At 46.7% G+C, this 24,649-nt stretch overlaps 1 protein-coding gene across 1 annotated transcript in view; it reads left to right on the top strand.

Annotated features, from left to right (window-relative positions):
* POLD3 (DNA polymerase delta 3, accessory subunit) overlaps window positions 1-23,023 on the top strand; it is a 28,627-nt gene extending 5,604 nt beyond the window's left edge. The window contains exons 4-12 of the mRNA XM_040531320.1: window positions 769-808; window positions 2,429-2,561; window positions 5,314-5,578; window positions 6,914-6,986; window positions 9,385-9,547; window positions 10,860-10,972; window positions 16,494-16,594; window positions 17,332-17,413; window positions 21,014-23,023. Coding sequence (XP_040387254.1) covers window positions 769-808; window positions 2,429-2,561; window positions 5,314-5,578; window positions 6,914-6,986; window positions 9,385-9,547; window positions 10,860-10,972; window positions 16,494-16,594; window positions 17,332-17,413; window positions 21,014-21,219 — 1,176 coding nt within the window. The 3' untranslated portion in view covers window positions 21,220-23,023. The remainder of the gene's footprint in view (window positions 1-768; window positions 809-2,428; window positions 2,562-5,313; window positions 5,579-6,913; window positions 6,987-9,384; window positions 9,548-10,859; window positions 10,973-16,493; window positions 16,595-17,331; window positions 17,414-21,013) is intronic.
* The last annotated feature ends 1,626 nt before the right edge of the window (window positions 23,024-24,649 follow it).

Raw genomic sequence — 24,649 nt, 5'->3', positions numbered from 1 at the left:
TGTCCCAAAGAATTCTCCTCGTGTCTTGAGCACTGCACGCTGTGTGCTTGCCACTTTATACAGCCTCAGTGGGGGACCGAGACTGCTGATCTTTCTTTACTTTTTCAGGTCGCCTACGTTTTCTTGTCTCTTGTTCTTCTGCTGGATAGCCCGGTATCAGTTACACACACAATTAATGGATGGATTTTGTCGAGCCTGTCAGTTTGGATGCTCTCTGTACGAACTGCAGCCTGTCGAATGTCAGAGAGCAGGTGTAGTCCTTGAAGACTGGAAAAAGCACAGGCTGTAGAGCACGCTTCTGGAAGCATTCGTTTCTGGCTGTTAAATTAATGCTTATCTTTTTCGTTGCGTCTTGCTTCTCTGGTGCCCTGCCTGTGCTAGATAATGCTACGTTAAAGTTTACAGGCAATCTTAATATATGTGGCTACTGCATCAGCTTCCCAGCAGTTGGTCTTCAGCTGCGTTCCTTTGCTTTTCTCAGCTGTGCTGCACAATTGTTTTGTCCTCGTTTCGTCCATATCTCATCTCCTGGTGTCAGGAACGGAGGACCGAGCGTTTCTTCTTATCTGTGGAACAGTGCCCTAGGAAAGTAGGAAGATACAGCAGGGAAAACTAACGGCTGAGGATGGTTTAAAGGCGTTGGCAGAGTTCTGTGAAGCTGCACCTACAGTCCGCAGGCTTTCTCATTCAATAGATAACTGAAAATACCAGTCTTACAACAGATCTTTTCAAGTTTTAAGATTGCAATTTATTTTTATTTTTTTACAGTGCCACAAGGTTGCAGTAGTGAGAGAGGATAAACTGGAAGGTAAGCAGATCGTGAAACTTATGCTTTTTTTCTTTGAAAGAACAGCGAAGTGAGTAAAGCTCAGAACTTGCCATCTGCACATAAATGCTTCGTCAAGCTGTCGGGTTCAGGTGTGTACTTTTTGTACTAGCTTTTTCTCAGAATTTTGAGTGTCTGAGCCAACAGCTGGGTAACTTCACAGACTTGTGATTTGGGTCTGATTTCTGGGTTGCACATTTTACTCGACAGGGATTCTTTTCCACCTCCCTGCCGCTGACAGGCGGCTCCTCCTTAAAGGCAGCAGTAAATGAGCAGTGCACAGCAGTGTCTCACAGCATTTTAGACCAACTGGGAGCCTTCAGGCTTCCGAGGACACTGAAAGAGATGATTCTTATCATTGATTAAGTGCAAGATCTCGGTATTAGTTTAATATCCCCTGAGAATATTCCCGCTTTTGCCTGAGGTATTTGTTTTCACAGGAAAAAGTATTCAAAAAAATCAAAACAAAACCAGCAGCAAACAACATCAAAACCCACCACTGTAACACTGCGTCCCAAACTGCTCCCCATGTATTTTTCAGTCGTTTTACTGTCTTTTTCCACGTCTGGTCCTGCTAATGATATCCGACCTGTAGCAACTGAAACACATCTGCAGGCTCCTCATCACTTTCAAGTAACATCTTTGGCATTTGAGAACGTAGTGTGGCGCTTGTGACCTTTAATATCGATATTAATGAACTAACTTTGAAAGACCTGTGGTATTTTCCTTTTTGAAACCTGAAGTGGATTTCTAGCTGAGTTGTCTTCATCAGGGCAGTAGATTGTCAAGCAGTGCAACTACCACCTGTCATGCTCGTTGAATTACGCGTGCTGCGTGAAGTTCTGCTTTGCTGTGGAGGAAAGGGTTGTTATGTTTTTTTTTGTATTAGAAGACAGGCCAGGGGTATGACTTAGATTTGGAAGAAGCTGAGGTTTGTGATGGGAGCAGGGCTGCACAGTCTAGGAATGGCCCCAAGAAATGATTACCGTGTGTATTTTTGCAGTGCCTAGAAGCTCTGTCTCAAACCAGGGCTGTGTGGAAAGAGTGATATGAGCAGTGAACAGAGAGTTCCTAAAGAACAGCTTTGAAGAAGAGAACAGCTCTTGTCTCAAGGGGATTGCAGCCTAAACAGCATAGAGGAGATAAAACATTGATTTCAGCAGCTTATGAAAGAAAACACTGCGACGCTAGTCCTAACAGCAGGTGCTGCTTCAGTGGCAGGGAACAGTTGCAGCAGGGTTGAGGTATCGCCATCTATTTTCTTCCTCAGCCTTGGGTAATCGTATAGGATATCTGAATCCCAGACACTGGATGTTCTGAAGGTAAACGCGGAGAGATCAGCTTAATTCAGTTGTGTAAAACCATGTGTGTACAGTAGAAAACACATTTGACAGGCTCGTGGAGTCTGTTACCTTGAATTCTCAGTTAGTGATCATTAGAAGAAGGTACAATTACATATTTTAATTTGCAGGTCCTTGCTGTCACGGCGACTGACTGTCTGTCAGTGTTTCTGCCGTCAGAGGCAGAGCATAATACTTAAAGTTGCCCCCTGATTCTCTAAAGGCTGTGCTAACAGGACTTTTCTTCTTTTTCCCCGCTCAGCAATGAAGTCTAAGCTCGCCACGATTGCAAGCGTGCACGTTTACAGCATCCAGAAAGCCTTGCTCAAAGACAGCGGGCCGCTCTACAACACCGACTATGACATTGTCAAAACAAACCTGCACAGCTGCAGCAAGTGAGTTTATGTCTTGCTTTTTCTTCTTACGCCACGTGATTGGAGATTGAGATGTTGTTACACGGTGCGCTTCAGCAGAAGTCAGCGGTTACCAGACATGCCTGAATTTTTAGAAAGCTAGAAGAAGTCATGCCAGACCCGTCCCTAGACAATAAATTGTATCATTGTTTTATAAACTGAGCTATCTCCAGCTTGCGGTCGGTTCACTTGCTCTGTTACTCCAGCAGTGTTCCAGTACTTTTCTTGTCTGATGGCTAGAAATATTTTTCTTATCTCCAGGCCACACTGAATCATGATCGTTTTTATCCAGTTCTCTGTCACACAGGGAGAGTAAATCGAAACAGACGTACAAAGACACGAGCGATGCGTTCAGGAAAGCACTAACCTGAGCCTGCCTTCTGTTTTGTGAGACTGTGCCTTCATCCACTGGTCTCTTCCACCTCTAAAAGGTGACTTTCAGAAACCCGCTCTCCGTATCTAAGATAAGAGCCTGGAGTGTAAACAGACCAAGCAGCACAGGTGTCCTTCGTGGTTGAAATAGAGAAAGAATAGAGAAAGAAATAGAGAATTCAGAGGGACTTTGGTCTCCAGAGGACATAGATTTGCCTTCTGAGTGGTGCCTGGCTGCTGGGGCTTTTCATTTATGCGTGTTTCCACCCTGACGGCTTCGTCTTGACATAATCAGTACGTACGGTGCCGTGACCAATCTGGTTTAGAAGCGGGGTGCCTGAATGCCGTGTCACAGAAAGAGGATAGAATAGAAGAGTAGAAACGTAGCTGCCTTCACAAGAGAGTGGTTGAGAAAATAATGTTCTCGAAGCTGTATTTCAAACGTGAATGTCAATACCGCAGTACGTGCTAGAAAACCCAGCTTCAGGGAGGATGTATGCTGTTTCTTTGACTGTAGTTTCCTTGCTGTTTGTGCTAAGGCACCCCTGCATGGTGACACTTGTGCCTCAGGGGAGCCTGCCTTCCAGATTCGTACAAGGTTTAGACGATTCGGATTCTGAAATCGTTTTCTGAAGCCTATGTTTAATTCTCTGGCTGGATTTGGAGCGGTGTTTCCCAAGCAAACTGAGAAGAAGGCAGCTTCTTCGCTTGTGGCCTGGCTGAACTAAATTCAAACTGACCACGCTCCCTCTCCCTTGGACTTGGTAGCTACGTGAGTCGCCTCTTACAGCTGGGACAAGATCCCCGCAGTACCTGCGCAAGACAGAGGTCTGCCTGTGTGCATGTTTACAGCAAACAGAACCTCCTGGCTTCTTCTGTTTCCCTCTCAGTCCATATATCTCCTAAGCTCTGGGGCAAGGATCTTTATTCTCTTCTGTGTCTGTATGGGACCTCTTATGCTGTGAAGACGGAGGAGGTGGCGAGATGTACTCACATAAACAACGGGCTTTAATGCATGTTACTAACGTCAGCTTTCCAAGCGGAAGCAGCTCCTTGCTTGCGGAGCACAGTCCAAACATTGCTTGTTTTTTCAGCGATTATTTAGTGAATTTTGGAGCGAGCCCGTAAGCCGTAGTCGCGCAGCAGCAGTAGGGCAAGGTGACTTCCCAGAGGCCTGGGGTGTGGAAGGTTTACGTGTGCTCACTGCACCGTCAGTATAGGCATTGACAATAAAGCGTTAGTTGGACTCTGAGGAGTTGTTGGTGTTGCTCACGAGTGTGTTTGGAGTAGAAGCTAGAGTGCCGCGTTGACCATGTTGAGAACAGGCTGAAAGTAGAAAGGAAAGTAGGAAGATTTCCCTTCAATGTCTCCTCTCCTTCCATTAAAGGTTGGGATGTTGAGGGATTGCTGCTGCAGCCCAGAAGTGCTGTAGAGGTGGTGTTTGCTGATTCATTTCGGTTTCTGACCCGTGCACAAGTAGACTGCATGTGAGCTGCTAATGCCGAGGCACGGCGATTAATTGGCAGAGAACTGATTTATTTCTTACGCAAATAAAAATTACGCCGTGCAGTTCTCTGGCGTGGAAGGCGTGAGTCTGTGCTCTTTTGTGGCATTTCTGTGGGAAATCTGGAGAGCCTTGCCTGTGATTTGCACAGTGGGGAGCAGAATTCAGTTATTTTTGGGTACAGCTATTCCTGACTCTCAGTGAATTGTCTCGTAACTGTGAGCACATCGTTTAATTCTTGTATCTCGGTATTCCCAAACAATCACGTTTCAGACTGCTGCAAGCTGAGATGCGTCTCTGCCTACCAGTGACTCCATGAAAATGCCTTTATATAGTTAAGTCACTGAGTGTCGTGGATGTCTGCTGAGCCCTGTGAGTGGTTCAGTCGCAGTTGTGATTGACTTACCTGGCTGGTGAGGTTGCAGCTTCTTGCTGCAGCAAGAGTGGACCCCGTCAAAGCATCTGAAAGCTGTAAATGTTTCAGATCAGCAGACAGCAGCGCTATTTACGCTGTAAGCTTTGGAGAGCGTAACCAGTTTAGGAATAAAATGCAGTTCTCTCCATCCCCACCCTGGGTGTGGAGATGGGCTCCCCCCCTCCATGAAATGCAAACAGCTTGTTTTGCATTTGAATGCTCTGGCTCTTGCTGACAGGTTCAGCTGATCTTTTCAGTCGAGGTCTCCATCGCCTTCGCTCAGTGCCAGCCTCTCTTTCTTGTCCCGTGCACAAATCAAATTGCTCTTTTTTTCCCATAACAGGAGAACGCAGAACCCGAGGAGTACGGCGCTGCTGGGGAGGAAGCCGAGGTGAAAACTAAGAAGTCAAAAGGCTAATTAAATTTCTCACTCCGTCGCACAGGTTTAGTGCCATTCGCTGCGCTGCCGCCGTCCCCCGGACGCCCGCCGAAGTTTCTCAAGCACAGACGTCGGCGCAGGCGGGTTCCCAGCCGCCGAGTGACACGGGTGCTGCCGGCGTGCCCGCGGTCAACGGCCACGGTCCCTCGGCCACCAAGCAGACCTCGCAGCAGCCCAAGGGCATCATGGGGCTGTTTGCAGCCAAAGCCGCTTCCAAACCCCAGGACACGAGTAAAGAAACCAAAGCAGAGGCTAAGGAGGCCCCAGGTGTAAGTTACCTCAGACCCTTTGGGTTAACAGCCTCTGGCTTTGTGCTTATTCAACCTCACTAACCTTAACCAGCCGGAGCGCGGCTTCATCCAGCGCCTCTAGCGCTGAACTTGCTGTCCCCTGGGAGCGCTCAGGCAGCGCTCTTGTAAGTATTTAACCGTATAGTACAGTCGTGCCTTCCGTCATCAGAGGGGAGCGCGTTGTGCCACGCTCTTGACCTCTCCGCAGAAGTGTATTTGCCGTGACTTTGACACTTTGACGTTCCTCCTTGAGCCAGATCTCCAGCTAGTATAAACCAGCATAGCTGCATCATTGAGACAATTGTTCCATTGTCTTCACTTATGCCAATATATACAGCAGTGGAGGATCTCGCGCTCTCTATTGTGCTTAAAAGGATTTGTTTTGAGCAATAAGTGAAATGTGAGAAGTCCAGGTCTTAAAAGTATCAAGGTGTTTAAAGTTGGTCTGCGAGGGAGGTTTCAGAGCCTGACCTGTGCAAGACTAAAATGTTTATCTTCTCAGCTGCTGGTTTTTTCCAGCATAGGGCTGTGTTTTAATTTTAATCAGTACAAGTGTTTTTGAAGCAGATTGGCCAGTAAATGGGTATTAAAGTGGTAATGTTCTCTGTATATGGTTTAGCTTTTTTTTTTTATAACAATCGAGTACATTTTCGTTCATTTTTCTGATTTTTATAGTGAATTGAGAACCGACGAAACGTGCTGGTCTGAATGCTTTGGAAAGTTTAGTGTCTGGTTGCGTTTTTTGCATGAAAATAAACGGGATTAAGAGGCCAAGCTTTCAGGCTTTCTTTTTTGTGTGTGATTTTTCATTTTGGTGGTGGCTATAGTAATGGAATAGAGCAGTGATATTTTTATTTTATTTTATTTTTTTTTTTTTGCAAACTGCTCAGCAGAACAGCGTGTGTGCCAGAGTAGCTGGATAAAGTCTTCATGGTTTGGCCAATCTGTGTTCTTTCCCCTGTCGGTTACTGTGAATTGAGGCACTGATATTTTGTAAAAAGAACAGTTCTTTACTGGGAACTGACCCAAATCCCAACCACTTATTTCAGTAACACTGTCAGCCATCACATGGGAATGTGACCTAGGTTAGATTTGAAGGCCTAGCTTAAGGGGTGGTAACTAACTTACTCTCAAACTCTCAATCCACATATTATCTAGTATTTTCAAGTTCTCCTAAACAGATGTTGAAATCCAAGACACCGACTAGTCAGCTAATTATACGTATTTATTTTGTTTGTCCAGAAGCAGTGCTATGCGTTTTGAGGGCTCTGTTTCATGAATAATTCCTGTGGTTACACCTCTGTTTGCTTCCAGGTGTCTGCAGTAAGCAGCAAACCGCCGGCAAAGGGCAACATAATGAACAACTTCTTTGGAAAAGCTGCCATGAGTAAGTGCTTTATAACATGCATCAGTTTTCAGAAACCATTGTGGTCAGGGACCAGTCCTCTGTACTTTAAAAAAAAAAAAAAAAAAAAAAAGTCCTGAGGGACATTGAAAATCATTTTTTTTCCACTAAGTAACAATTAAAAATAATCAGTGATATCAGGTGTCTTGCTATGCAGCTGTGATGGGGAGGCATAAACAGAGACAAAGGACTAGAACTCTTTCCCCTCTGTTGCCCCCAAACTTCAAGACATGAGGCTTGCTGGATTTCCTTTATATCCCTTCTTTTCTTAAGGTCATTTGTTTGAACTCAGAGGGGTTAATTTCTTTTTTTTGTATGCAGCTCTTAAGGCAAAAATTAGAGAAAAGTTGTGAGTGGAATTTTTCAGACAACAAGCTTGCTGGGTGGAGATCAATTAAAATGACGTGTTTGTGCAGACTAACCCAGGAAGGATTTTTAGTGCAGAAGAAATCTGATTTAAAGTGAGTACTTTTGGCTGGAAGATTAGCTATTGGTAAAGCGTTTGCCAAGACCTGTTACGCAGAGCATGTTAATGATGCTTGCTTTTCATCACAAACCACTGAGGAGTCTATAGCTAGATTTAGGGTTAATTCCTTTACTGCACATTGAAGAGCTCATAATCAGCATAGAAAAGTGAGGGGTGGGCTTCCCCTCTGAGCAGGGCTTGGACCAGATGGCCTCTGGAGGCCACTTCCAACTGAAATTGTCCAAGTCTAAGGAAAAGATGTGGAATCTTTTGAATACACGACGGAAATTATTCAAAGATGCTCTTGTAAAGAACACTGGAGAATTCAAAGAGTTACCAGGTGAGAGCAAACAGCAAAATTCACTCTCTGTGAACCAACTGGTCAAGTCTGCGGGATACAGTTGTCAGAGAACACACAGTGAGCAGCACTGTTGGACATCTTCGAGTTCCTGCTTTGTTGAAACCACTCTCACTGAGGATGCTTTCAGCGTAGGATTCAAGTCTAAGGGCAGCCACTGCAATTAGCTCCGTTAAATTCTTAAGATCTGAGAAGAGCCCTAGACCAAAGTTCATATTCCAAAAACCCAGGAAATTGAAATTGCCTGGTAAAGATAATGCAGTGGCAACAAAAGAAAACTTTGGATGTGTTTCCGTGACTTCCCGTGGGGCTAGGTCCTCTGCTGAGCCTTGTCAGGGAGCTGAAACTTGTGGGGTGACCGCAGGGAGGGAGCAAATTGAGCAGAACTGGAAATGATTATGCGTATAGAAAATACAGGGTGATTCCAGGAGGAAGATTTATTCCCTACATGTTGATACATCTCTCCTGGCTTCAAAGATTTCACCGCTGCCAGAAAGTCCTGAGTTTAACAGTAATTGGGTCCTTCAGCTCTACGCTATTGATCATAAATATGATAGCTGTCATTCAAATTCTTCTCTATGAGCTGTTTTCCCTCGCTCGGTGAAGCAGGCAGCCTGTTTGCCAGGCAGTGTCAGAAAGGTGTTGGCATGAAGTCTCTTAGCCCTCTCAGCAGTCTCTTAGCCCTCTCAGAAGTCTCTTAGCCCTCTCGGCAGCCTCTGTTCCTGTTGACAGAGTAGTTGGTCTCGCTGATAAATGCTTCACCCAGGCATCTGACGCTTGGGACGATACAGTTTTTTAAATTGTCTCTTCCTGTGCACGTGCCTGTGCTAACAGCATAGACTATCAGATTGATAAATCTATTATTTGTTGACCACTCCTCCCTGCTATCTCTTTTCTGGTACTAGATTAAGGCTTTTGCAGCAGAGTTGTCCTTGTGTGTGGTGCTGTGTAGGCAAAAGAGGCTGGCCCTTGGTGAGGTTGGAGCTGGGGAAGAGGCAAGCTGCTACGTTACTAAAAATACTGACTGTGGGCTCTAATCTTACGGAGGCTGCAAGCAGCTCTCGTTGCTTTTCATCAGTCCCGATTCTTCTGTTTCTGGACTTTTTCGTGCTTGTTTAAAACTATGATTTGGAAGGGGTAAACTGACGATAAAGGTGGATGTGGCGGTATGCCAAGGGGGACGTGTAGGAGATGGGCTCACGATTGTGGTGTGGTGCCTTAGGTCCTGGAGACCAGGCAGGCTTCTGCCATCGCCTCTTAGCCTTCTTTGCAGAATTTATGAGCTGCTGCAGCACACCTGGCTCGTGGCGCGTTCGGGCTGTGCCATCAGGAACAACGGAAGCAAACCAGTAAATCAGCTGGAAATTTAAACGTGCCCTTTTTGCATATATGACATAGCTTGGTCAATGCAGATCCCTTAATGCTTTTACGCGTCATCTGCAGTGTTGTCGGTGTTCTCGGTGTGCATTGCTTTGTTTAGCCAACTCCTTTGTAAGTTGTCATTCATACCGAATGCCCGGTGTTCTTTTTTTTTTTTTTTAATGGTTTGTTCACAGATAAACTCAAAGTCAACTCTGTGCCTGAGCAGCCAAAGGAGGAAAAAGAAGTAGTCAAGACTTCAGTTCCTGTAGCAGAACCAGAGTCATCCCCTAACGCTGTAGTAGAGAAACCTGGGAGGAAAACAGAGCCTGCTAAAACTCAACAAAAGGACAAGAAAAGGTGGGTCAGACTGTTCAGGGTCCCTGTAAGCTCTTAACCTGTTTGTTGATGGCCTGCATGAAGCTGGCTAGTCATATGATGTTGGCTTACTTCCTGTTTTCATATACTAAATTGCACTAAATGTGCCTAAAATTATCTTTCTTAGAATTCTTTCTCAATACTTCTTTTCCACGTAGTGCCGTAGATGCCTCAGGGCCATTTGTGCCATCCCAAATGGGGAGGGACACGGTCCAGGTACTCTTCAGTGCGAGGGGGGCGGCGTTTTGTGAGACAACCTCGTGCTGTGAGCAGGCTTAGCGTGGACCCCACAGGCAATCTGTGGGGGCTGGCAGGAGCACCTGTGCTGCAGGGAAGGTAGTATATTCCCAAGCTTATATGTACACAGCTCCCAGCACACAAAGTTCTGCTTGTTGATTTCCATAGCTAATGTGCTGCTGCTTTCAATGCCGCTGGTTTACTTTGGGCTGAAACTCCAAGTAAATTTTAAGTTCAGCCCTTTTGTGTTTAATCCAACCCAAACTGACAGGGACAAAAAATCATTACAGTCTGATGGCTCTCTGGTGGCCTGTGAGTAATTAATTGGTGGTCTCGATCCGTTTTTAACCGAATAGGTAAGCGCGCCGCCCTGCCCACCATCGCAGTTAGTGCTTATTGATAGTCTTACTCAAAAAGCAAGGGGCCTGGAAACTGCGTGTTGGCAGCGTGGTGGTGGGAAGGCCACTTGGGCTGTACCAGCTCCGTGAGGATACGTGGGCCTTTAGCCTCCAGGCTTGTTAGTCTGACGCGTCTCGCCAACAGTAAAAAGAAAGAAGCTATTTTATTTTTCCAGTAGTCTTTAAAAATGGCTCCAGGATTCTGAGACACTACCTCATAGGCAGTCAGTGGCGAGCAGTCTGTCAAAAGAGCTTCTGAGCGATGCTGTTGGGGACACTGGTGTTTGGGAGCCTGAGCTAGAGAGACAAGATCAGGAATGTGCTCTTGCCAGGTTGCTGTGGCCAAGCTAGGTGAGGTGCTGGGCAGAAACTGAACTGCAGAGGGGCTAAAGAAGTCCTCCTTGTTTTGGAGAACTGGATAGGGGTAAGGTTGAGAGGCTTGAAAATGCTCTTGCACCTATGTCTGATTGTATAGGTAAGCATACTTCAGCTTATGTGATGCTCATGTGTTTCTGAGAGGTAGAGGTGTTTGATTGCCTTGCTAGCAGTACTTCTATCAGGAACATACTTGTATAAATGCGTGCAACATTTTCACACACACACGAGGGATAGCATGTTTTCATTCCCTTTTTTTTTTTTTCTTCGTTTCTTTGTGGCAGTAAAACGAAGAGGTTGGACAAGTCAGATAACGAGGAGGAAAGAGAACCCGAAAATCAAAAGAAGAAGAGGAAGCGAATCAAACAACTTGAGTCTGACAGCAGTGATGAGGAAGGTAAAAGAAGTGTAAATAACCAGACACGTAGGTCAGGGGCCTGATTTCGATAACATTGCTATCCGAAGCTGCTGGTCAGTGGCCGAGGGAAGAGTTCAGAGCACTAAAGACCGTGCAAATGGCTGTAGCTCGAGTTTTCTGTCTTTCTTGTGCTGCATGCACTTCAGCATACCATTGAGATGCCTCAGTCATTCAGTCTTTGTTTTAGCTTAGCTCAGATCTGGCTGTCTCCTCACCAAGTGTGCTGCCAGTCACACTGACGTGTGCAAAGGAGGTTCTCGAATCTCTTGTGAAAGTTGTTACGCCTTCCAGAGTTGTAGGACTGGTCGTAACCAGTTTATTTAGTGAGTAAACACTTACAAAGTGACCTCCTTGCTCTCGGGGTCATTTTTAGTATCTTTATTCTGTCTGTTTATAGAAATGGTTTGGAAGACGACAGCATTGGAAGCAAGACTTCCAAAAAAAAAAAAAAAAAGATAATAGAGAAACTGGAGGCAAACAGTTGAGCTGTATCCGATGCGACTCTGTGTCTCCTCAGTGGCTGTTGGCTATGATAGGAGCAGGGTGCCCAGAACGTCGCAAAATTTGGGCTTATAATGAGGAACAGCAGAGCCAGATTCCAAAGAATTTGGATAATTGAGGTGACAAATGCCGTTCAATATAGATAACTGGAAAATAAGTTGGGAGCCGAGCTAGGGAATACGTGCTAAATGGAGCAGTCATCCAGCGAGCTGGTCGGGAAAAGAATTTGGAGATCATTATGGACAAATAATTGAAACCACCAGTACGGTATATAGAGCTACAGCAAAAAAGGTGAAACAGCTTATAGGTTGCACTAGTAAAGAGATGGGACTCCAGCAGGAGAACTGAAGCTGTTTGCTAGCCCAAGAGAAATATGGCTAGCCCAAGAAATAACCATGAGATGAAGAGAATCTGTAATACAAATCAGGGAGAATCTGTAATACAAATTAGGGATGCGAATACTGTTGGGTGTCGTAGCGGTCTCCATGCCACCTTAGGCCTATTTTCATGGTTTCTCTCTTGCCCAGCATAATTTCAAGTGATCTGTGTCATCAGGCATCCATCACTTCTGCTCGAACTATTCCACAGAATGATAAATCTCTCAGGAAGCCGTTCTTCACGATCGGTCTTAATTTCTTCACATTCCTGTGTGCGGCTCCCTGTTTAGCCATAAAAAAAATACATATGCCCACGCTCTCTGGTATTTATTTCTTTAAATGTTTGTAAGCTATTATCTGGTCTTTCCATTTACTCATCACCCAGCCTACTGACAAGCTGCGTTGTTTTGCTGTGAAGAGGGAAGATTGAAATCAGCCCGCGTAGCCACTTGAAGCGCTGCTCCGTGCCGGGCTGGAATCTCTCAGCTCATCAGTTCTCTGCTAGCGAGCAGGCAGCAACGAAGCCTTTTGTTTCAGGCACGTGGTAGGGACGAGCGGGCAGGCTGTTATTTGAAGGGTGAAAGCTTGTTGGTTTGGCTTTCTTTTTGCTGCCACGAGTTGGGGAACCCCAGCGGTGCCCTGAACACACAGCGAGCTGAGGGGCGGCCCCCCAGTCTGTTTTCCTGTTCTCACTCTGTTGGAGCTCTTGTAGTGTCGTGGGGCTACGGGCAGTGCCATAAAGCCCTCGTAAACAGAGGAGCACCTTCTCTAGAGTCCTCCAAACTCCTGCTTGCTGCACACCCACCTTTGGTTTTGAGTATTTGAGCTCTCCGGTCTCTTGTTGGATACCTGTGTCACGTTAGCATATGCTGACTAGTCAATGCCTCGTGTTTTCATTTATTTCACGGCGTGGTCCAGAGAATCTTAGCGTCTACTCCTAGCCTCAGTGCACGCACCAAACGCTCTTAGTCGTTCTCCTTTGGTTCATTTATGCTTTCAGACGTCAGTTAACTGGTTTTGCAAATAGAAGCCAGGGATCTGGCCAGGTTGGGGGCACGCTTACCTTACTAACCTCACTCTCTGTAGCTTTAGTCATTAAAAACAGTGCAAGAAGGCTTCCCCACCCGCTCCGTGGGGAGGGTTGGTTCTTGTTTTACCCGTTTATAACCTATTGGAGATGTATGCAGAAAATTTGGCTTTCCATTTGGAGGATTTTCTTGTCACTGCTCTTGCTCCTCCTGCGTCACAGTCCTCTTTGTTCTTTCCATTATGTCGAGAAATGGCTTTGTGTTACACGTTAGAATTGTAAATTTATGCAAATTATAGTTTGTGTCTGCGAATTTGTGTATTACGCAGATTAGCTTTGTACTGTTCCCCCTTTCAAAAGGGGAAGAATAGAAATGAGAGTTTCCATCTTTCTTTTTAAGCTAATGACCATCTAAACCACCCCGATTAGGTCTGCGTTCAGTGCTTCGGTTCTGTTGCTTGCCCTCCTAAATCCATCTGGACGAAAGAAGATAGATTGGGATTCTTTGAAATGCTCAGATTGAAGCCAAATCGATCATGTAGGCAATGTTACATCCTCTAATCAAGAGTAAAGATGTAAGCTGGGTAAAACAAGTTTTAAAAAATGTAGAGCAGCTGGACTTTGAGAGCTTTTACCCTTGGAAGGATTGGAAAGAGGTTTCTCCAGAGAGCAGGGGCAGTTTAAATCAGCAGCATCAGTGAGCGAAATGGAGTGACAATGTTCCACGCTCCATCCCTGCGGGGAGGAAGGCACCGTGTGCTGCACAGCCTTTGGAAACCGCTGCCAGCCAGGGCACGGTTCATCCAGCACCCGCAGAGTTCACCCACAGACAGTCGAGAGGTGAGTTTTAAACGTGCAAGATGGGAAGCCAAACCCCCGGGGCAGTTACCAGAGGCTAATAGCCGAGCTGCTGCTGCCACTGACACGCCGAGCCGGCCGACCTCCTCTGGTCGCAGGGACGCTCTGTGGGTTTGAAACTGGGTCTGCACGACCGGTGCACAGCTCTCTGATGTCAGGGCAAGTCTTTTGAGTCGTTCTATCTTAGCCCGCAATTAATGCGCTGAAATTAGCCCCAAGTAAGCTCTTCTTACCCGAGTGTCAGCGCATTGTACCGAGGTGAAAATACAGAGAGGCTACAAGGCACAATCATCTCCATTTAAATGATTTTTTTCATTAAAAAGTTATATTGGTTTGAGGGTGCCTTAGTCACTGCAGGTTGTTTTACTCCCAGTGCCAGAATAAACTACACAAGTGTGTCCACAGAGGACAGGAGGTTTTGGCAGCTCCAGCTATACCAACACAAGCAGACTTTCGTAGTGTTGACAAGCGTTTTACGGCCACTTTGGAGGGTGATTTCAGTGGCACTGTGACCTACAAACTCTATCAGTTTCGGCGAGCTGCAGCAGAAGCACTAAAGCTTCTCACAGTTTTTCCAGGCAGGGTCAGAGCAAACCAAACAAAGCCGGGATTTACATCTTTGGTACATCCAATTGCCCAACTTGTATCCATTTCACGCAGCTGTTGCTGTTGAGTAAACTGTGGGCAGCAGCTCGGGGTTGACTCAGGAGTTATCACATGTCAGAGGGCTGTGCTGGCTAGGGGAGGATAATAAAGTAATAGAGACGCAGCTCGATGGAGGTCTGAAACACGCTGCCGTGGGAAGAAGGTGCCGTCTGCCTGCCAAAGCTGGGGCAACTCATTCTAAGGAGGCTAAAAAAAAAAACCTAACAAACAAAAAAACAAATTTCCCCCAAGCAAGAACAGCCGAGTTCACCCACTGAAGGTCCCTTAGCAGGCTCTGCTCGAGCGTGGCAGAGCTGGCAGGATTTTTCCCAGCCTGGTTTTCAGCCCTCTTAGCGTACGCTCTTAAAAATAGGTTGTGACCGGCTTGGGTAGTCTGCGAAGCAGGTCCGGTGCTGCGCAGTCTCGGGGCGCTTCAGCCTGCAGTTGCTGTGAGACTGGGATAAATATTGAGCATTTTGAGTTTCCTTGCAGCTCCTCAGCTGCGCTCGCAGGCTGCCCCAGCAGTTCGCACCTTCGAGCAGATCCGTTGTTTAGTTTTATCTCTGCGGAGCTGCCAGAGCCAGCTCTCCGGAGCAAGGTGAAATACCGAGTCATGTTATCCCACTCTGTTTGCATTTCTGTGCCTCGCTTACTGAAGTAGTTAGGAGGCTGAGTCCTTGTTTGAAGAATGTAATTTATTATTTAGCGTTGGCAGCCAACCACTGTTTCACTTGAGCCCTTCTTAACCTATGAAGGTCAGTTGGCCGCACGCCTGGCACAGTCATAACTCTTTAACACTGACCTAATCGGCTGGGACAGCTACAGATCCAGAATTCGTGTTACGACGACAGCGTGAATGCAGGGCTACAGCCAGCAGAGCTGGAGGAGAAGCCAAGCAGGCACTCTGTCCTCCCGTCCAGCAGCAGCATTGTTATTGTTAAGCAATAGGTCAGATGAGGAGTTTCTTCCCCCACATTCCTAGCTCTCCCCCACGGCTGAGGGCCCGCATGGCAGTATTTCGCGCTTGGACTCGGAGAGGATTTGTTAAAATCACTTAAATCAGCCATGGTGCCTGCCGCTTGGTGCAAGGTGCTGCTCCTTCCCCCTCCTTGCCCTGCACCGAGTTTGCTTCGCTGTCACAGCTCTGTCCTCCTGCCAGCCCCGTGGAAGAGTGACCCCAGCTTTCTTACACCCTGCTAGACTCACCGAGGTCCTGCTGACGCTGCCCTGAGAGCTTCCAGAGCTGGCTTTGCTCCGTACAGACCTGTGAAGGGGGCCTCGACCATTGTGGTCAGTTTGGGTGTTGGAAGGATTCCAGGGTCTCGGTCACTGCATCAATCTGCAGCATGAAAAGGAACGTAGATGATGCCTGCTGATGAGAAAATGGGCTTCTTTTTTGGGGGTGGTTTGGTTGTGGTTTTTCGTTTTTGTTGTGTTTTTTTTTTTTTTTTTTTTCCTCAAATGAGGGGCTGGGGTGTCCCTTAAAATCTTTTAGGGTGGGTAGTATTGCACTTCATTCTTGGATCAAGAATTAAGAATTAAGAAGCAAAGGGAGTTTCAAGCTAATAGCATCGATCACTTGGGATTTGTAGCCCTGCTTGTGAAGCAATGGCTCTGCTCTCCCAGTGGCAGAGAGGTAGAGAGACTAAGGTCATCCAGGGATTTGGGAATACGTAGTCTTAACCCAAACTCTTCTAATTTCTAAACAAGGAATGGTCCCTATTTTTAATGAATTAGTGAAATACATGGTTAAAATATTCCAATTTCTGTGCCTATTTTTCACGTTTCTCTTAGCGGAGCTGATCGTGGCTTTCCAAAACCGCCCTTCTTCCATCCTATCCCACCCTCCGCCATCCTTTCTGTAGGAACCGCAGCACGAAGCGCCTCTGTGCCGGGTGAGCTGCCTGGCTGGGGGCTTGGAACTCACTGTCCTGACCTGAATTAAACAAATCTAAGTTACAAGTTGTAAACCTCGAGCTAAATACAGGTTGCAAGCAACTACTCGGAGTTAAGATAGATGATCTGAGGCAGTGGTAGCCACAGGGGGATGTTGGACTGGTGTGCTATCAAGATGTTCCTCTGTCCTTCTTAGCCGATGTCCCACTGTCTCCCACACCTGAGGAAGAGAGAGCTCCATCTCCACCACCTCCGGCACCTGCTCTGAAGACTGAGTTGGAGCCTGCGTCCAGTGAGGTAAGAGCATATTATCCAGCTTGAAAGAATCTGTCATGTTCGTGATTTCGTTTATTTTCTGGAACAGAACTTTAAATAGAGGTTAGTTTTTCTGCTGACATGGCTCAGTTTTCTTCTCTTTTTACCCTGCTGATGGTTCTGTGAATTGTTGCTCACATTTGAACCCCCCTTCCTTTCAAATCTTGGTCTCAGAAGTCAAGTCAGGGCCAGAAATGAAACCAGAGAGCCTCAGCATTCAACCTTGTGTCACAGAGAAGCTGCTGCGTAAGGGTGGTGGGCTGCGGTTGGCAAGAAGTCAACCTCTGAGCTGAAAAGTTACACGTAGCGTTACTGGAAGCGCAGCTGTTCATCACAGCACGTGTTCTGATATCTTGCACACCTTGTTATTTCCTCGTTATTCAGAGGAATGATGAAACAACCCCAGTGCCACCTCCTCACATAAGTAAACACATTTCAAAACCTCACATGGCCCAGAAGAGGAATGTGCCCCTTGTGCTGGCAGACAGGAAAGATTGCTATCTGATTTAAGTTGTTCTGCCTCCCTAAAACATGTCCTGGTAGGATGGGGGGAATTGTGGCATTCACAAAACTTAGACTGGAATATCCAGAGAAGGGACAGAACTTACAAATCATGCACAGCTTGGTTGGAGAGACCCTTGGGGTTGACACTTTTATGACCTGGGTCTGTGCACGGGACTTTAACTCTTGATTTCTCACGGTACTGCAATGCCCTTCAGGTTTCAGCTGGAGGGAAGAAGAGGAAACGGAAGCGTGTGCTGAAATCCAAAATGTTTGTTGATGAAGAAGAAGGCTGCATGGGTAAGACTGTCTCATATACATCAGTGGGACTAATTTTTATTGCAGTTGTGTTGAAGGTTTTTGCAGGTCAGCCTCTCCCAGGCTGAGGAAGAGGTTCACAGCATCACTTGTTTTGCTTCTACCTCATGCTCCCAGTCTCAGTAACTCACCATTTTGGTGAAGGCCTGGGTAGGGGTTTATGAGGCTGTGGTTGAATCCTTATTCTTTTTTGATTATTCACAGATTTTTCCTTCAGTTCTCCTTTCCCTCCTGCCAGCATGAGCACCTCCTTCATTTGCTCTCCTTTCCAAAGATAAAAGCTTTTAAAAATGATGCAGAGAGAAGTCTAAATTTTGGGATAAATTCTATCTGGGATAAGTGTGTTGTTTTTTTTTTTTTTTTTTTTCCCCACTTATCTTTTGGGGATAAATACAGAGCTTGTGCAACACAGCTTGATAACATGTTAATATAAATTTCAAGTATCCCAGATAAACAAGGAACAAGCTGGGGTTTAAATCCTAGAAGAGGGTTTCTGTTTGCGATAAGGATGGTTCTGCTCTCTGAAGGGAAGAGAGTTCTTAAGAGTACCAAGAGCCAGAGGCTTCAAATTCCAGCCTGACTGGACACTGCTTTCTCGTGTGACCTGGAGAAAGCTGTGTAACACCACCGTGCTCCTTTCCTCCTCTCTATCCCGACACTGAAGTAGAGCTGTAGGAGTTCAGAATCTTTTTTTTTTTTTCCTTTTTTTTAAAGGTTTTAAAAATTTAGGAGGATGAAATGTGTTTTTTGCGGTGCTGGTGTCAGCTAAACTGTATGAGATGCTTAACATTCTCCAGCCTTCATGATCCGAGTAAATGTCAAGGGAGTTCAGCCAGTTCTGGAAGATCTGTTGCCGTTGTGCAGGTTTCTTGTGCACAAACGTAGGGAGATGCAGCCTGCTTGGTCCAGATCTGGAGCTGCGTGAGCCAGCCTGTTTGCACCTATCTGTATAGTTGTATCTTAAGTTTCCTCTTAGTTTCATGCATTTTCTTTAAAGAAACAAAGCTAGAGCTCAGCAAGCCACTGTGCTAGTAACCGAAATCTCAAGTACTGGGTTTTTGTCAAAGCACTGAACCTGCACAAAGTTACCGACTGGCCGGGCTGGTTGTGTTACGGGTCTCTTGCACTCCCACCCCTGCTAGAACCGTTAAAACACTTGGAAGGAAACTGGAACGACAAAGCACCAGCAGAGGACTCAGGTTTAACAAGGTCTACATCCAGAGCTCACAGTAATGACCGGTCTGGGCTCAGCTTCCAGCAGAGTGCTTTTCTTTCTGCTCAGCCTTTTCCAAATGTCCCAGCTTGGGAGGATTGCCTCTCTCTTCCACCACCCCCAGAGATTTAGCAGTCTCTTGTGAACACCAGACCTTTGGTTTTACAGTTCATATCCACTCCCATTTTTTGAAAGGGGAAACGTAAGCCCCTGTTGTGCCTCTGGGAGACACCCCTGGGAAGGTGAGAGGGATGGAGCTGGGCTGCTGAGGGACTGGGCAGGGAGGAGATGCTGCGTTCCGGACTGAAAACTTACCACTTAGTGGTCTGTTGGGCAGAAATTGCTGTCTGGTTATTGTCCAGTTTCTCCCCTCTTCTACACACCCTTTCCGTGCACAAACCTAATCATCTAAGGGCTAGATAACTTGCAAATCTCCCAGGCTAATATAAATTGTTGTTCTTCTTGGAAATACATTTTTTTTCCTCTCCCTGCTGTGCTTTTTATTTTAAACAAGGGCTAGGTTACAGAGCTCTTAAATGTAAATTAAATGTTAAACATTAGGATTAGGCTGTACTTCATATTTCTCCATGACTTTAAGTGATCATTTTCACAATAGCTGCAATAGTAAGAAATTGGTGTCAAAAAGCAAAACTAATTCAGGGATTAGCCCCGAGGGAAATTGAGCAATTAAAGTATCCGTGGAGCTTAACATAAGGCATGTCACCGTGCATCAGCAGCGATACAAGTGAGTGCATCTTCTTAGTCTGTTGCGGAGGGGAATTAGTGAGGTTTAAGCTAAAGCATTTCTACCTTGCACCTTCTAAAGGCTGAAGTCCACGTGGACTTCTACTCTGGAGTAAATACGTCTGCTGCGTTGTAGGCAAATTTGTTTTACATTTGTATGCTTGTGGCTGCCGCAAATACAGAATTTTTAAGTTCAGTTGCAATCTCAGTAAAAGAAAGTTAATCTGTGTTATTTTGTAATTGGAGGGGATTAAGCACACGCCTCGTGTTACCAACAGTTACCACCAGGGTGACAATGCGATAACTTTTTAAAGCTCAATAACTGGCCAGCAGTCTGTTAAAACTGCTCCCTGAAAAGCCAGTTGCCTCTGGAGGGAAGTTTTAGCTTAGATTTATAGTCCCAGTTCGAGCATCCACTGACACCGAGGAGCAGGATTTCATACCATTCCTCTTTCCCGTCCGATTGCGTAGAAAACCGTACGTGGTTTGACGCATTAATACAACTGAAAGCTAATTTCCCAGAAGAAGAGAAGTTAAGACGTGTGTTTAAAAGAGTACAGTTGCTAAAGAAGAATGGTTTACTAGAAGAATACCAGAGCACTGCTGGGAAGGCTGATACAACGTTTACTAGTATCTAATAATGGCTTTCATCAGTGGAGCCGACTCCAGTTTCGGTTCAGCGAGTGCTGGTTTCTGTCTCTTAGCTTTCCATCGTGGGACACTGACAGTAATGAGCCAGGGGTCCCATTCATTAACGGTCCTTGATTTTGGTGATGAGTTTGGTTTTATTTTTAAGGGATTTCTTATGTTGCCTGTCTGCGTAGAAAGGAGCTGCCGCCTGAGCGTTGTGCTCCTTTTCTCATCTGAGAGGTGCACCTTGTTGGCTTTATTTTTCCCCAGCCATCTGCACGCAGTGCTGGTGAGGGAGGACAAGATCTCCTCTGGGTTGCCTTGCCCTAAAGTCTGGACAAGCTATCTGATTGCTTGGGCTCCTGCTGAAATCAGACCGAGTCAGAATGATGGGTTTTGATTGTAACATAGACGTCCCATCCTCGGATGCCAAACTAAGGGTTTTGATTTCGTTCAGGTTCGTCACTCTTGGATAGCTGCTTGTCAACCTGTGGGAAGTTAAATTGATGGCCGCAGGCCAGTCCCTGGTAGGGACCTGTTTTAGCTGTGTTTTTTCAGCACAGTCAGCCCTTCTTTCTAGAAGAGGGCAACGCGTGAATAGATTTGGAACAGGAATTGTCCTCTCGAGCCCTTGCCATTGCAGAGCCTTGGGCTGCTGCTGTGTAAGGCGCACGTACAGCCCGTGAATGAACATCTGTAAGGACACGGGCCATTTTGAAAGAGCGGGATGATGTTAACACTCCCAGGTCGTTAGCCTCTCTTATGCTTAAGAAAGATGGGATGCGGTCTGACTCAATGCACAGAAAACCAGTGCAGTCATCTGGATCTAGCGCGTAACCTCGAGCGTTGGGCTTGGTTCCTGTACCTGGCATGTACTCCTTGAACCCAGAACTCTTGTTCCTAGAAATGCAGTGGGAGAGCTGCAGGGAGGAGGTCGCTGCTCTTCAATACGCAGCCTTAACCATCGCCATCTGTTCTTCTTCTCTTTTAATCAGTGACTGAGAAGGTTTACGAGAGCGAATCCTGTACAGATAGCGAGGACGACTTCGCCAAGACCAAGCCACCAGCTGCGCCCAAACAGCCTGCGCTGCCTATGAAGAAAGAACCAAAGGAAGAAAGGAAGAACCCAAAGAAAGGGGCAGCCACCGCCAGCAGAGCCAACAAGCAGGTCTCCATCATGGGATTTTTTCAGAAGAAATGAACTGGGTCTTTTCCCTGGTCCCTTTGGCAGCTTGCGAGTGGTGCTCTTTTTTGAGTGGCTTACTGAAAGCTGCTGCACTGGAGGAGAACACCATGCAATCTTGTGTTAAGTAAGATATCTTGCTTACTGTGTAAGTAAGCCCTCTGGACTAGATTTTGTATTGAAAAAAAAAAAGTTTTATCTGTTACTGCAATAATTCAGTCCTCTTTACTAAGCTGTATGAAAATAACCAGCTAGATGTAAAATCTAGAATGAACTCTTGAAAGGCTCTTCATCCACTTCCATGAAATTTTATTTTTTAATAGGGCTTTTTACCAGCTCAGTGCTGAAGGCCTGTTCCACGAGTGGTAGATTGACTAAATGAGGAGTCAAGTTCTGGAATCTTTTTTTTTTTTCGCCCTGTTTTTACACTCCCAGCTCTCCAGATCGATCTAAATCTTCGCGTTGGTTAGAAGCTGCGATGTAGCAGGTCTTCAGGCGCACACACACAAATATTGAACATCTGCTTCAGCTTGAACTGAATGAAATGAATTTAATTTTCCCCCAAAGACCGGTAAAATAGTTCTTGCTCTGCCTTTCATAATCTGTTTTTGGACAAAGCAGCGCATATAAAATTCTCTTACTCTTTTCTTCCTTGAACATATCCTCTGTAAATTGCTCAGATGCCTAATTATAGACGAGGACACTGTTGGTGCTCTGTCTCTGCAAAAACATCTTAGGCTTCCCACACAATTGGCTCCAGTGTAACTGGGGGAAGGCTTTGCTGTTATTGGGAAAGCAACTGTCTCTTTAACCTTGAAAGTTAACGAGTCAAAGGGGACAGTGTTTAGAGGGCTCTTCCGATAACCCCGGTCAGGTGTCCTTGTCTGTGAAGAACCACACACAGCTTTTTCATTTGGTTTCCCTGCTGCAGGTTGTTGGTTTTTTTTTGTTTGTTTTTTAAACAGGCATAAACCAGACACTCCAAGAGTTGTTTTCTAGGACATCCAGTCAGCTGCCTGCTGGAGGAAGTGTTGCAGCAAATGGTTCTGAGAAAAAAGTTATTGGAGGTGAATAAAGCACTGCAGTCCTGTTGGTCAGAAATAACTTCTCGTTTTGGATGCCTTCTGCTTTTTTGGTGCTAAATTTTATAGACTATCTTATAAAAGGCCCTTTTTTTTTTTTCCAGAGGAGGGATGCTCAGCACTTCTGAAGCTTGGCCTGGTGAGGGCTTTCATGTGGGCAACTGCTGTCACCGGTGCTCACTTCTGAGTGGTGTTAGAGCAGTGTATGTATTGAGATGTGCATACGTAGTGGTATTGAGAGCGTTCGTGGTTGGCACAAAGGTAGAGCAAGTCTGAAGAGTGTGAAGCAAGGAAGAAATGTCTTCAGGTGCCCAGCTGCAAGTATTCTGACCTGTGGGCAGTAAAAGGGCCAACTAATTGTTTCTATGGACACAGGCTAAGAGATGGAGTAACTCTGGGCTTTGAAGTGGAAGCTCCCAGGAAAAATAATGGGAGGATGTGGGAGGGCAGGCAGAATCAGCACCAGCACCCACAGCCATCCTCAGCCAGAGCCTGCTGCACACGCTGAAAAAGGTTTGATGTTCTCAAGGTGTGTTTCAGTGACGTGGGCAGCAGAGAGCCGTGGTGGAAAAATAATGAAGGGCTTTATTTTCACTTTTCTGAAGACCACTGCCCGGTCCAAACTGTAGCGTGTTGGTTTTTCTTGGTAGAAGTGGGGGGTGTGTTTCGAAAGGGAATGATAAGTAACCAAATGTATTAAATACAGATTTGTCTTTTTTTTACTGATTAAAAGATGTGCTACATCCGGCTTTCCAAAGGTTGCTCTGACACTTGACTACACGGAAGAATTTCACTGCGCTGAAGGGGGTAAAGAGTTCTTCCATCAAAACCAAGGATGGAAGCGTTAAAGTGATCACGTTAGGTCACCTAGGTGGCAAACACCTCCAACTGCCGAGGTTTTGTATTGAATTCAGACCACTTGAATGTCTCCTCAGGTGCCAGTCCTCCTTCTCTTAATGACTTTTGCAAGGACGTGGTGTCCCAGCGTGCTGGCACCCCACCTGGTGTGGGAGAGCGGAGCCGTGGGCCGCTTGCTGGAGCTCGCCGCTCCGCCCCAGCTCCCCGTATAACCAGAGCAACGTCATACGCAGCTTCCTCAGGAAAATGACTTAATGTCTGCAGCAGGACATAGGCGAACTTCAGACTTCCAAAATCATGATCTAATGCTCCCCTTCCTGCACTTCGTGGCCTGCCAGCACCCGAGGGGCCTCGGGTCCCTGGATGCCCCCTCGGAGAGGCTGGAGCATCCCCAGGTGCTGCGTGGGATCCAGAAATGAGGAGTAGGACTGGGTCCACGAGCTCCTGGTTAAAGGGAGAAGATTCCCTCTGCGTGGGTGCAGGGATCTGGCTGATCTCAGCCCCGTATCTTCCCTCCTGCATGGGTTTTATCTAATCAGGATGCTTTGCAGTCAGATCAAGGCGAGATACCGATGCTGCTCAGGGTCCAAAGCCTCGCCCTGGAGATAGGGAGGTGGTGCAGATATTTCCTCTCCTCTCGCCCTGCATCTCCCCTCCAACCACTCCTGCACCCTCAGGAGGACAAAGCCCTAACAGAGGCAAGGGGAGAGGATGTTTGTTAATGTTATTTTCTTTCCTAAATAGCAAATTTTATACTGTTTTTTAGCTGGAAGATCTTTGGGGGTGGAGAGAGCTTCATCCTTGTTTTACAAGGGTGGAGAAAAGCTGAAGAATTTGCACCATCCAATGCTCAGGTGCAAAACCATCGATACCCCAGGCTCCTCTTGGCCAAGGTGCCTCCGACCCAGCAGATCCCCGCGTGCCCTGCCTGGAAACGCTGCTTCTAGGGCTGAAAAATCCCCGTCCTTTGCGAGAGGAGCTGTAAATCCGTTTCCCACGCTGCGAAGTGAAGGCAGAGCCTGCTCGGAAAAATACCCCGGACCTGGCCAGCCTTTATCTGGTTAAACAAATTTGCACGACGAAGGGAAAAGAAGGGAAAAGAGACGGAGCTGAGGGCTCGCTGCTGCCCGCTAACCCAGTCAAGTAAACGTCGGGGCAAAGGCGAGCAGCCCTGCGGGGCCGCTGCCGGCCGTGCCACGGAGTTGTTTTGCTCTTCCAGCCCCACGCCAGCACGGCCGCGGCTCTGAGCGGGGTGCACGGAGCAGCAGGGCCTTAAAAGGAAGCAAAAAACGGCTCGGCGAGGCCGAGGGGAGAGCGGGCGCTTGCCGACGCCGGGCCGTGCGTCAGCTCCTTGCCTGGGGAAGGTCCCTTCCTCCTGCGGGTCCCTGGGGATGGCGGCGGCACCAGGCCGGAGCGCTGTGCTGGGCGTGGGGCGCCCCAAATGATGGGGTCTGCTCCAGAGGTGTTTGTTTGTGCGCTGACGCTGAGATCCCCGTGGAAGTTTGGGG

The sequence above is a fragment of the Cygnus olor genome, chromosome 1 (assembly GCF_009769625.2).
Source record: "Cygnus olor isolate bCygOlo1 chromosome 1, bCygOlo1.pri.v2, whole genome shotgun sequence".
Classification (NCBI taxonomy): domain Eukaryota; kingdom Metazoa; phylum Chordata; class Aves; order Anseriformes; family Anatidae; genus Cygnus; species Cygnus olor.
This window is presented reverse-complemented; position numbering and strand designations above follow the sequence as displayed.